Here is a 12,898-nt window from a genome sequence, read left to right as displayed (position 1 = left end):
CCACATAAGGCCCTGTTGGACGCTCTGAGCAGGCATCAGTTGACAGGGAAATCTTTGCCTCCCAACAGATGGTCCGGCTTTTCATTTCAGCAGACAGAGGAGTGATCTTAGGATTCTGCCAGCATTCCACACCGCAGGGACAGCTTAGGGCAAGAGGGATCTAATGTCCATGCCCTTCATAGCTGGCGAGCTAAATGATGAACTGTTGACAGGAGAGTCATCAAATGCTCATCCTTAAAATGTAAGATCCTGAACTCCTCCCCGCCCCTTGCCCACATTTCATTTTGCTTTGGTAGAATTAATGTCCTGTTTGCTTGTCTCTCAAAATCCACTTTGGCACAAGTACAAACCACTTCTTGGTGGCAAGCAGTTGTCTGGCTTCAAGATGCCAGGATTTGTGCTGACAGTTTCTTCTACACATTCAGAGTCAAGCTGTCACAGCTGGCCATTAGAGACTTAAAAAGCCACACACACACAAGCCCACGAGTGCCAGCTTACAGCTATTGGGTATCAGGACCTAGTTGGTGGGACAGTGCAGTAAGGTAGGCCTCTCTTTAATTTAGTGTAAACAAAGAAAGCTCTTCCAGTCAGTTGCCCTGGGTGTTCAGTTACCCTCTTTCTGGGAGAATCTGTGTCTGTATTATACATACATTTAGTGCGCATGCGCGCGCACACACACACAGATTTGCAATTTTCTTTTCTTGAATGCGAAGGGGAGCTATAGTTTGAATTCATCTACTTAGCCTTGCCTGGAATTTGAATCACACATAAAAGGTCATGATTTTTACATTGTCAGCTTCAGGGTAGAACCTGCCTGAAACTACGATTGCCATGGTAAAATATTTGTACAGTTCCACATTCCTTTTACGTTCTTAATAAACCAGAATAGTATAGTATCAATAGTATTCGTATTACATGGAAGAAAATTCCTCTAAGGTGCACTTTTTTCTAGTGGCATGGAACAGCTACCAGCAGCTTACAGCTGTTGGAGGTTGGGATCTCTAATGCATTCTTTCTCCCATACCACCCCAAGCTTTCTTAACGATTTAATGAGTTTCAGTACTGAAATACTCTGCTTGTTGCATGTCCAACCTTTCCCAGAGGGTAAAAGAGCCACTGATTATTTGCATATGTTAATGTGATTATTTTCAAATTAAAAACATGGTTCATTGTTTGAGCTGAGCTTAAAAATGCTGCCTAAACGTCTACAAAGGTTGTTTTGACTGTTTCACTGAAACTTGTAGAATAAAGTTAGTTACAACTAGCTTAAGTTATGTGTTACCTTAGCCAGATTTTTATGCCTAATAAAGGTTGACTTGACTTGACTTAGCCAGATTGGTGATACTATCTTCATGGTCAAAATGATTTGACCATATTTATCTATCATATCTATCCAAATGACGTCAGGCATTTGGGGAGAGGGAGAAGGGGCATCCCTGAACAAAATCAGACCAAAATGATAACAGTTTTCTTTGCAAGTTTTTAGTTTTTCAGTGAAACAGTCTTTCCTCCTCTTCCTCCTGATGCAAGGTGGACAGGTGCAAATGATTAGGCTGATGAAATAGTTTATTTTTATTATAAAGTTTATGTTAAGAATAGTTACTGCTCCTGCTCTCTCTTTAAGCTTGAGGCAAGACTTGAAATGGACTTCTGCACAGTCAACTCCCCATTTTGTCCATGGGAGCTGTGCCAGAACTGCAGACATATGCTTGTCCACCACTCCTGCTGATTTCGGTGGCATTTATTCCTTGTGCACAAGGAGTTCCTGCTAGGCTGTGTCCAAAGTAAATTGGCCTGATGTGTTGATTCAACTGTAATCACAAATATTTCACGGCTGTCCCTAGTTGTACTGGGATTTTGTTCTTCTGTTTGAGATTTTGTGAAGACTAGCCTATGGTTTATGCCAAACAAAAGGTTAATAAATGTTGACTTTTAAGGAAGAAGTCCGGAATTTGTAGCAAATTGTTTCTCAGGGTCTGATTTTTATGATGCATTGATGCAAAGCATTGAGGAAACATTTTGCATGCTGTTACTCTTTGCCTTGTAAAATACAACCCCTCTTCTTGAAGAAATGTGTCTGGGTCATGCAACACAGCTAATTTACTTAAGTGCTCATTAATCACTATCCAGGCTTTAATAACAAATTTAATCCAGCTAATCAGTGATTTACAGACTGACCAGAAGTGTGCTTTCTGACGACTAGGTATCTCACAGGCCGCTCCTCCTTTTTGTCATGTTCTGGGCTTACCGGTCACATTCATTTGGCTCAGTGCCTCATAAGACCCTCCTTCATCCCTGAAGGTGGTGGTAGCAAGATGAGAGACCTGCCACTTGGGAGAGGCCTGCTGGCGCACACTGCTGCAAACGTGCCATAAGGCACGTTTGCAGCCCTCAGCGCTGGTGGAGCGCTGGTGCTAGCCCAGAGCTGGCCAGCGCTGGGCTAGCACTGGTGGAGCACCGGAGCACTGCTGCTTGGTGGTTGTGCAGATTACCAGGCAGCAGAGAGGTAGGTAGGGGTGTGGAGGGAGACAGGGAGGAGTCGTTCCAGGGTTGGGGGAGGCAGGGGGAGGGCAGGTAGAGGGCGGGGAGGAGATGTGTCAGGGGGGTGGAGTGGGGCGGCAGGAAGGCGGGATCCTGAGCCTCTACGTCTGATTGCCTGCCTGACATGGAAGCTCTTCATTCTACGCCGATCCTTGGGTCACTGTAGAATCGAGTAGCCCCATTGCGGCGCTACTCGCCTTACCCAGGGGAAGGGGACGAAAGTCCCCTTCTCCTGAGGAGGCAATGGCGACTGTCTGGGGCATGCTGGATGCAGCGGCAGCCATTTTCAGTGCTGTTACAGCCCTGCACATTGGGCAGCTCAGGATTGGGCTGCCTGTTAAGCCATTTCTGCCCAATGTTGCATATTCACAACAAGGACGAAATGTATACACCTGTGGGCTGGGCAAAAAAGGGTTTTTAATGTGTATGAAAACGTTTTCCAAACATTACATGATAATAATATTTATGTTATTTAGGAAGCCAGTTAATGTCAGTAAAGATCCTAGGAATATAACCTATATTGAGATACTACTTCTTTGAAGTAGTGAGTTCATTGATTAATCTGTTAAAAGCAAGAAAATTAATTGATTGCAACCTTTAATAAGCTGACAGTCCTAATTAAAAGAAAATCTGCATTGCTGGCAAATTTGTTAGAAGAATGCTCATGTGAGGGCTTCATCCCTGGCTGGAACGTTCTGCTTTTGTTTGGCTGAGCCTATTTTAAGTATATTTATTTAAACCGTCATATACCCCCCCCCATTTAATGCTGTCTAAAATATATTTGATCCCTGTTTTCTTGCGGTATTAATTGATTTTGTATATTGAATTGTACTCAGTAGTGTAATGGGTAGTGTACTAGATCAGTACAATTTCCCTTTTAGACTTGGAATTCACTTTGAACCCCAGTCTAAAATATGGGGCACATTTTTCAATGTTAAAAATATATCTTAATAGCCTGTTTTTGCCCCCTCCCTTTCAATTTTTTTTGTGTTCTTTCTTTTCTTCATTTTTCTTTCTAAAACAACAACAATGAGAAAATGATGTTGTGGTGATACTGGTGGGCCATGACCCTGTTGTGGCTCAGACTTACCAGTTAAAGATCACTGTATGGGAATTCCTGATATTCTGTGGTAGACTATAGATAATCCAATGCCACAGTTCAGTTGTTGCCCCTCTAGATCCAGCAGCTGGGGTTGTTTGACTTTGGCCATTTAAGAGCTGAAATTCTGTCAATTGGCTGTTTGGAAGGGGGCATGTGAAGCTGAATTCACTCTGCTCTACTTCCCCCTTCCTGCCCCAGCTGCTGGCAGAGTTCCAGCTTTTTCCAGCAGCCCAGTCCTATCCACACTTTCCTGGGAGTAAGCCCCATTGGCTCTAATGGGTTTGGGTTTGGAACAGGGTCCAACTACTCTCTTTGGTTGATTCAGTATAATGACTGAATGTAGTCTCAGGGAAAGACGAATGTTTGTATTTGTACTGGTAGCAGATAGCTTCATGTCTTAACTGAAGTTGCAAACAGTGCCCTTTATAGCACTGAGAGCCCAATGCAACACCCGTTGAAATTCTTTAAATTACCGTAAGTGGGAGCCAGAGCTGTGACACCAACAAAAGAAGACACAACCAACATCATCCTGAACTGTGCAACTCTTTTCAGTAGTAGAAAAGTATATAATGTGAAATTGACTCCACAATTCTTTAACTGTGAAGAGGCCTCACTCATCCCTGTATGCCAGAGCTTTTCAAACTGGGGTGTCGCGATGCCCCAGCCTGTGGGCCCTGGCCCCTGCCCCCTTAAGGGGCAGGGGCAGCCTGGAGGCAGGGAGGAGGCAGCGACGCAATCTCCAGGATCGCACCGCTCATGGCGGCTGCAGGGGCTTGGGTACACGTATCCAAGCCCCTGCAGCCTCCCGGGGGTGCGGGGAGCCCGGCACAACCTGCAGCAGGGCTCCCCACAGCAGTGAAAGCAGATGCGGAGCGATCGTGCTCCACTTCCGCTTTAGCGGGGGCGGGGCGCATCTACTTTCACTGCTGCGGGGAGCCCTGCCGCAGGTCGCACAGGGTTCCCCGCACTCCCAGGAGGCTGGAGGGGCTTGGGTATGTGTACCCAAGCCCCTGCAGCCCCCCTGAGCGGCGCAATCCTGGGGATCGCGCCGCTGCCTTCCCCGTCCCTGCTGCCTCCCCCCTCCCGCCCACACAAGAACTTAGTGGCTCTCTGGGAGAGTTTGAGAACCACTGCTGTATGCCATTTCAGAGACCATGTTTAAGAACATTATAACCACTCGGCAACTCTGCTTAGTGCTGGCCTTTATACTTAAGTATTCCTGAAACTTAAGTATTTTGTACTGTGACTCAGTTTTCCTGCTTGTTAGAACTGGGTGGAAGCAGATCCTTATCCATACATAATGTTTCAAGAAGACAATTTAAAATATTGAAGCATTTTGCTGGTGTGAACAACTGGTATACTAAGCACAATCCCTCTTTCTCAACAGGTTCTTCTTGAAATTTTTTCTTAAATGTAACCAGAACTGCCTAAAAAATGCAGGAAACCCTCGAGACATGCGAAGATTTCAGGTCAGTTTCACTTCCTCCTTTACTAGTGATTGCCTTTTGAGGATGAGAATTTCAGCCATGGTTATCTGTTTAAGTAGCTGGGAGAAGTTAAAGGATTGCAGTTGCTTGCTTTGGACTGATCCTATGTTACGCCACCAGGCATTGTGCTGCCGTCAAAAGTGCATTCCTGCATAATCAAAATACATTGTTAATATATTGTTAATGTAACCCAAAATATATTGCATGTAAAATAAAAATACATTCCTGTATAAACTCCTGACCCCCAGTTTTAAGATCTTCAGAGGAGGTCGTCTTACTAAACTCATCTCAAATCAAATCCAGATTAGTCTGTACAAAGAGGAGGAACTCCCTGTAGTCTTTTTGGAGACTGCTGAAAACCGTCCTTTGTCAGAGGGCCTGTGGACTTGGATTTTGCTGTTTACTGAAGTTGTTTTATTTATGTATTGATTTGATTTTGTCTGGGTACTGGATGTTTTTATTGTTTGGCTTCCCAAATTTTTTATGGAATGTTATGAATAGTAGTATAAACATACTTTAAATAAATGAATTACTTCAGATGACTGAGTAGAAAATAAGTGGAGAAAAATGACAATGGAATAAATATATTTTCATTTCTTAAATAGAAATGTCTTTAATCTCATTGCTTAAATAGGGGATTAAGGAATGGAACATGGAATGGAATGGAAGAGTCTTACCTGACTGGCACAGCAATCCTATGCTTGCCAGCTCAGAAATCAGCTCCACTGAGTTGGCTACCATCCTATATGGGAGGAATTTCAATTGTACTCAGTAGGGCTTCCTTCAGAATACACATGAGTAGGATTGCACTGTAAATTGTTGACTCTGCTTGTTTTTTATATATTATATGTTTAATTGTTTTATAATTGGTTTTATGGCTGTTTTTTTTTTTTGAAATGTCGCTTTGGGCAAGTGCTTTGCTGAGGGCTAGGCAAGGTAGAAATGTTTTAAATTAGTGTTTCTCAAACTTGGAGAGAGCTTTACTCCCTCAGTAAGTCTTTGTGGGGGAGGGGCCAGGGCAGTGAGGGGCGTTGCTAAGGGGTGAGGGAGGGGTTGCTTTCATGTACATTTAAGTAGATAGGGCTGCAGAAGAAAGCAGGAGATGCGGGGAGCCCTGCGCAGCCCTCCCTAAGGCTTCCTGCACCTCCTGCAATCTGCTGCAGCCTTACCTTCTTGAATGCACATGAAAGCACCCCCCTTCACCCCCCATAGGAACGCCATCCTGGGGATCGACTCCCTGCATCTCCCCTTTCTCTGTCCCTTAAAGGGACAGGGGAAACCTTTTCATGAACTGGTGGGCTGTGGCCCACCAGTTTGAGAACCACTGTTTTAAATAAATATATAAGCTAGTTAATCATGAAGATCTTAAATAACTATTATCCAAAACAGATTGTTAAGTGTTGTTAGAATTACCTATCTGGACAATTTTAAGCTAAACTGGAGAAAATACAACATAGAGCTATTACCAAGTCTGATTGGAACAAAATCTTCACGAAGGGTTCCACAAATTCAGTTTGTATCGATATGAAAGGAAGTCATAGTAATGTAATTTACCAGTGATTTCTAACCTCCGCTAAGCTGGGTGAAATATAGAGGCCTGTTACATGTAACGGTTGGAGATGCAATTTACTGTCTGCAAATTTTGTTCATATGTAGTAGGGGGTGTGCATAATAAAGATGTATTGGGGTATTTTAAGGGAGTAAGCATATGACAGCTTATGATTTACCTTTATCTACTACTGGTGTTATTAGGTTTGCTAGATATAGAAGTGAGACCATGATCATTATCTATTATCCATTTAATTACTGATAGCAGCTAAAATTGTAGACCTAAACTTTGGCACAGTCTCAGAATTCCAGCAAACAAACAAAAACTGGATAGCAAATGTGTGGCGCATGGCACAAATATCTAAATTTACTGATACTGTGAAATTATAGAAGGAAGAGAAGGATCGGAAACATTTGCAAATGCATGAAACCCTTTTGTTGAACTTGGAAAACTCAGTTATTGTCAGAAATCTCTGTTAGTGTTTTGTAACATACTTTGTGTTTTCTTTTCATAACAAGCCACTTAATTTTATTAATAAAATATTTAAAAAGTGATTTGTCTTTAGTGCAGAAAGTCTCCCACTCTCCTAGTATGTCACATCCCCAGGACTAGAGTCTCCAGAATGTGTTTAAATGATTTGTCACTGAAAAAAAGGAGGCAGCTATTCCTCCTCCCCCTTGTTCCTCCTCTGGTTGCTTTCCCCCATCAGTTATTGTGATGGGGACACGGGGATCCTTCTTGTTTCATTAGCCAGGAGGAGAGGTTTGGCAAAGGGACTAGGGCAGCGGTTTTTAAACTCTCAAGGAGAGTTTGAGCTGTTCTAACTTCTTGCAGGGGTGAGGAGGAGGCAGCGGGGGCGGGGCAAGGCAGCAGCTCAGGAGGGCTGCAGGGGCTTGTCTGCATGTACCTGAGCCTCCTGCAGCCTCCTGGGGATGCAGGGAGCCCGATGCAACCTTCTGCAGGGCTCCCCGCAGCTTCAGAACTGAAAGTGGAGCTATTGCACTCCACTTCCGCTTTAGTGGAGGTGGGGCACGATTGCTCCACTTTCACTTTCAAAGCTGCAGGGAGTCCTGCAGAAGGTTTAGCAGGGCTGCCCGCATCCCCAGGAGGCTGCAGGAGGCTTGGGTAAGTGGACTCAAGCCCTGTAGTCCCCCCTGAGCGGCATGATCTGATCACGCCGCTGGCTCCTCCCTGCCTCCAGGCTGCCCCTGTCCCTTAAGGGGAAACAGGCCAGGGCCCACAGGCTGGGGCGTTGTGAAGCCCCAGTTTGAAAAGCCCTGGACTAGGGGCTGCAAAGTTGCTGAAATTGCATCTGTATCCACTACAGCTGTGTATTTGAACAGAAGCGGTCACTGGATTGTGACTGGGTGACTCCATCCGGTCAAAGCCTGTGCACCAAATAATCAAGCATTAGCAGCCATTTATGAGAAAGTGGGGGATGTCTGGGAACAGAGAAGCAGAGTCAGAGTAAGAAACGGACATAAAAAAAGAAGAGAGATGAATTGTAATGGGCGAATATATCTCATCAGCTGAGAGGTAGGTAGTATAAAATAGGTAAAGGGGAAACAAAAAAAGGTTGCTGAGTAATGACTTTGCAGTTTGCACATAATTCAAATGAAAAGGCCCCATAGTTGTGAAAAGGGGGGCAATTTGACAGAGGCACATCAGCCAGTTTGTTCCCCAGGGAACTTCTGTCATAGGGCTTTTGAAGGTTAAATCTGTAACACCTCCATTATTACACTGCTGTACATGGTTGCACTGCCAAAGTTTGACAGAGGGAAAATAAGTCATTTGTTTTATGATGAGAGCAAAGAGGTTTCATGATATGAAACATTTCATGTCAGCAAGTGTGTGCTGCTTTCATGAGATCTAGCAACATGATTTTCCAAAATAATTAAGACAACAACAAACCATTTACTTCAAAGTGCACACATATTGGAGCACTCATTTTTATGTTTAGATTTTTTTTATTTCTATTTCACTTTCACGTTTACATAAGTTATGCTATCACTGCAGTACACTTAAAGCCCAACCCTGAGCTGCCCGGTGCGTGGGGCTGCCGCGGCGGCAAAAACAGCTGCCATAGCATCCAGCACGCCCTGGGCAGCTGGTGTGCACTGTTTAGGATTGGGATCTTATTCCATATTCCATTCAAATTTTGACCATGGCAGTATTATACAATTGGAACAGAAACACCTGTGGTACCTGTTTCAAATGTAAGGACATAAAGGATTTTTGTTCCAGCTGAATCTATATTTTAGCAAATATCATCTCCCTTACTTTGAACTTGTATCCCACAGCTGCTGTAGTGTGCACTGAATGTTGAAAAACCGAATGTTTTTGTAATACTGCCATGGTCAAAATTTGAATGTAGTAGACATAGTATCTGATCTTGACCAGCAAGATCTGTGTTCAGATTTAGACTAAGGAAGAGTAATTGATCCAACATTGTAGTAAGGATAAAAGGGGTTGAATTCCCTGAATTCTTTGGAGGAAACCTGGGATAAAGAAAGGGAATGAGTAAATTCCATATAAGTTAATTACAGGTCCAACCTTGTTATACATGGATTTTTTTATGCACAGTTTTGGCTCAACAGGAACTGCAAACGAGAAGGAATGTGCTGATCCCTCAAGAAGGGGAAAAATGCATTTGTTTAAAATCACCATTTAAAAAACTGCTTTTCTTACTGTTGTAGAGAGGCAGTTTGTAAGCAATTACAAGTATAACCTAATTATCCACAGATTTTTCACCCATGGAAAAATCCACAGATTTTTCTATCTCAATGCCATGAGAAGGGCCCTTTAAATTAAAGGAAAACAGTAGCAATAGCCTCATTAACGCAAAGGAGGGCAGCCCGCTGACAATCCATCAATCATTCTCTCTCCAGGCATCGACCCCTCCCTTCCCCCTTAGCATGTGAAAGAAAGATAATCACTTTGCATTGGTGAAGGAAGGGGTCACTGGCTCAGAGTGAAGCCTTTCTAAGCACCTGGAGAGACACTGATTAATGGATTGTCTTCTTAGTGATTCTATCTTGCATCACAAAGGTCAGCAAAGCCGTTTTTAAATCACTGGAGCAAAGGGACTTTTTAAAAATGGATTTGCTTTAGTGTGTTTTTTGCCATCCATGTGAGTTCTGCCAACGGAACCCTCGCGAATAATGAGACTCAACCTGTTTATGACCATTAAAAAGGTGATGAGGATTTAGGTCAGTGACATGTTTGCAAGCAGACATTACTCAGTTCAATCCCTGTCATTATGAGGTAGGTCTGGAAAAAGACCCTTATCTGAAGCCCTTGAGCGCCTCTGCCAGTCAGTGTTGATAATACTGAACTAGATGGACCAATGGTGTGACTCAGAATAAGTCAGTCTCCAGTTAACCTATACAGTACATCTTTCTCTTAATTTATGGTAACCACTGAAAGCTGAGCAGTTTTGAATGGTTATTTTTGTATTCTTGATCACAGAATTTGAATTTGTCCCATAGAATTTGTGAAATTTGAAGCAGAATTCTTTAGGCCTTCCCTAAAGAATCTGTTTTCCTTCAGCCCTGCTACTGTTGCCTTAGAGCAGGGGTCTCCAAACCCGGCCCGGAGGCCAGATGTGGCCCGCGGTAAGCCTCTATCTGGCCCGTGGCCAGTCTCTTGTCCCATGAAAGCCTCTGGCCCACTCAACTGAACATGACTAGTGCTGTGCTCTGGTTGTGTCTGGATGGTGTTCTGAGGGCCGGAGAGGTTGAATGAGTGAGCCCAGTCATTCATTTGTTCACTCATCTAAGTTTCATCTCTAATTTATTTATTTAAACTTTATATTTAAATTTTTTTACGGCCCTCAACACCACGCCAGATATTTGATACGGCCCTCTGGCCGAAAAGTTTGGAGACCTCTGCCTTAGAGAATCAGCTATGTTTAAACAGTATGTGAATATTCTCTAGTTCAGGGGTGCTCAATAGGTAGATCACGATCTACTGGTAGATCATGAGGCAAAATGAGTAGATGGCGGAGCCCTGTCTCTCCAAACTGTTAATATGTCAGTTTCGTCTAGTGACTAGACGAAACTGACATATTTAGCTGACACTAAACTGACAGTGAAACTGATACTTTAGCTGCTCTTCAGGCATGCAGCAACAAAACTGACGAAACTGACTAGACTCTAGTCCGTTTCATCAGTTTCTGGTGCTGCATGCCTGGAAGAGCAGGAGCTAAAGTGGGCGGCAGCCGGAGGGGGAGCTGGGCTGCACTGGACTGAGGCGCTTCCTGGGGCTCTGTAGCGGAAGGGGGGAGGGGCGGGAGTTCGAGATGGAGTTGCTCTGATGGCGGTTGCCGCGGGAGGCCCCGAGTGACCCTCCCCTTCCCTTCCAGTCAGATCCGGCCCAACCCAGCCCAGCCATGCCCGGCCCAGCCGCCCCTGTAGGAGCCCAGAGGTAAGTGCTGCGGCCGCTGCCGCTCTCGGTCAGAGCTGACAGGTGAGATGACCCCCCTGGCCCCCCAGGGGAGGAGGGCAGGAGGAGGGCCAGTGGGAGCAGTGTCTCCCCCACCTGCCGTCTGCACGCGCAGCCCCTCTCCATGGAAACGGGGAAGCCCCCTGCCCCTTCCGAGGAGGATCTGCAGCACCTCCCTCTCCCTGCTGGTCTCGGGGCGCAGCCACAAAGAGTTTGGGGTGGTGGGGAGTGGGGAGCTCCTCCCCCCCGTAGTGAAGCAAAGCTGGGCATGTACCTCTTGGGGGGACCTGTGGCTGCCCCCAGTATGTGGAGTGGGGAGAGAGGAGAGGCCTCCCGTGTGCTTCCTGAAGCATCTGGTGGGCCACTGTGGGGCACAGGAAGCTGGACTTGGTAGGCCTCCTCTGACCTGGTCCAGCAGGGGCTCCATACATCAAAGGGGGTGTCTGTCAGACGCTTCCTTCCCCCCTGGTAGATCTCCGGGCCTTGCTGGGTTTCAAAGTAGCTCTCGAGCCGAAAAAGTGTGAGCACCCCTGCTCTAGTTAGACATTCTCTCCCAAACAGGACTGTCAAAGCAAGAGTTCACGCTTACCTACATGCTGCCAGTTTCTGGTTCCCTCAAGATGTAAACTGATTTTCATATGGTAATGCTTTTGCGTGTTCTGTCAGAAGAGCAATCAGAAGCTTGTGTAGGTGACTAGGTAGAACATAAGAGGTGGTTGATCTCTTGACTCGTAAAGACATTCTGTCAGGCAGGCCTAGCTTCACAGCAGTCGAGCTTTCTGTGTGTAAACAGAGACTGCTTAATTACCCGGGTCATGTCAATTAGTGTGACCTTAGCATTTTAAATAAATTAATCACTTTCAGCAGAGCAAGTCATCCCACTCATACTTTAATATTCAGCATGGCAGTATTGTGTGTAGAAATACATTCAATGGCAGTGTGTTTCTGTTTTTATGAATAATCATTGGATTTAATTGCTCACCCCCTTCCCTTTGGACTTGTTGCTTTAACATTACAGCAAACAAGACAACAGTGCCTGTTGATGCTATTTATCCATCCATCCAGCCATCCAGGCAAGGCAAGAAAAGTCCTGGGGGGGGGGGACTGAGGATAGGGATTGATAAAAGTCATGCCTGCAAATAGTTTGTGAGCTGTACATCCAGTGTACAGCTTCCCATGTTCCAAGGCAGAATATTCTGGGTGTAATGGGGGCAGAAGTTCAGTTTCTTAGATGAAGCTCCTTAGGTGAGATTAGCAGTTCCCACTCATCTGTGTGATGCTTGGCTTCTGAAGACTTCATGGGCTCCCACTCATCCCCGCCTTCTACCTCTTGCCCCCTTGAAAGACTTATCATGATGTTGGTTCCGTCAGTTAAGATTTAACCAGAAGTAAGGAGCTAATAATCGGTTTTGCAGAGTTGTTGCAGGATGGGGAAGAAGGTGAGTTCATGACAGGACAGGCATCAACCAGTCAGCACTGTCACAACCAGCTTCTGCTGCAAACTCAAAGGATTGTTATTTAATTTTTTCCTGGGCTTGTGTCTGGTAACAAAATGCTTAGTTTGAACAGAACATCTTGAATACTCTTCCAAAGAATGGCTTACCACTCAAATTATGTAATAGTTGTACCACTAACTGTATAGTACAGTTGTACGCTAAGCAGCAAAAATTAGGGTTGATTCAGACTTGCCCAAAGAGCTGGAGATGTGGCACCTAGCACATATTAATCCATCGAACTACTTGCTACAAAGCTTTGCGATGGCACCTGGCCTAGATG

At 44.9% G+C, this 12,898-nt stretch overlaps 1 protein-coding gene across 3 annotated transcripts in view; it reads left to right on the top strand.

Annotated features, from left to right (window-relative positions):
* Positions 1-12,898, top strand: part of EBF1 (EBF transcription factor 1) — a 428,598-nt gene that overhangs the window by 260,553 nt on the left and 155,147 nt on the right. For all 3 annotated transcript variants that reach the window (XM_066618280.1, XM_066618279.1, XM_066618277.1), the window contains exon 7: positions 5,031-5,112. In XM_066618280.1, the coding sequence (XP_066474377.1) occupies positions 5,031-5,112 (82 nt within the window). The remainder of the gene's footprint in view (positions 1-5,030; positions 5,113-12,898) is intronic.

The sequence above is a fragment of the Tiliqua scincoides genome, chromosome 2 (genome assembly GCF_035046505.1).
Source record: "Tiliqua scincoides isolate rTilSci1 chromosome 2, rTilSci1.hap2, whole genome shotgun sequence".
In the NCBI taxonomy this organism is placed as follows: Eukaryota; Metazoa; Chordata; class Lepidosauria; order Squamata; family Scincidae; genus Tiliqua; species Tiliqua scincoides.
Note: the sequence above shows the minus strand (reverse complement) of the source record. Positions and strands in the feature narration are given on the sequence as shown.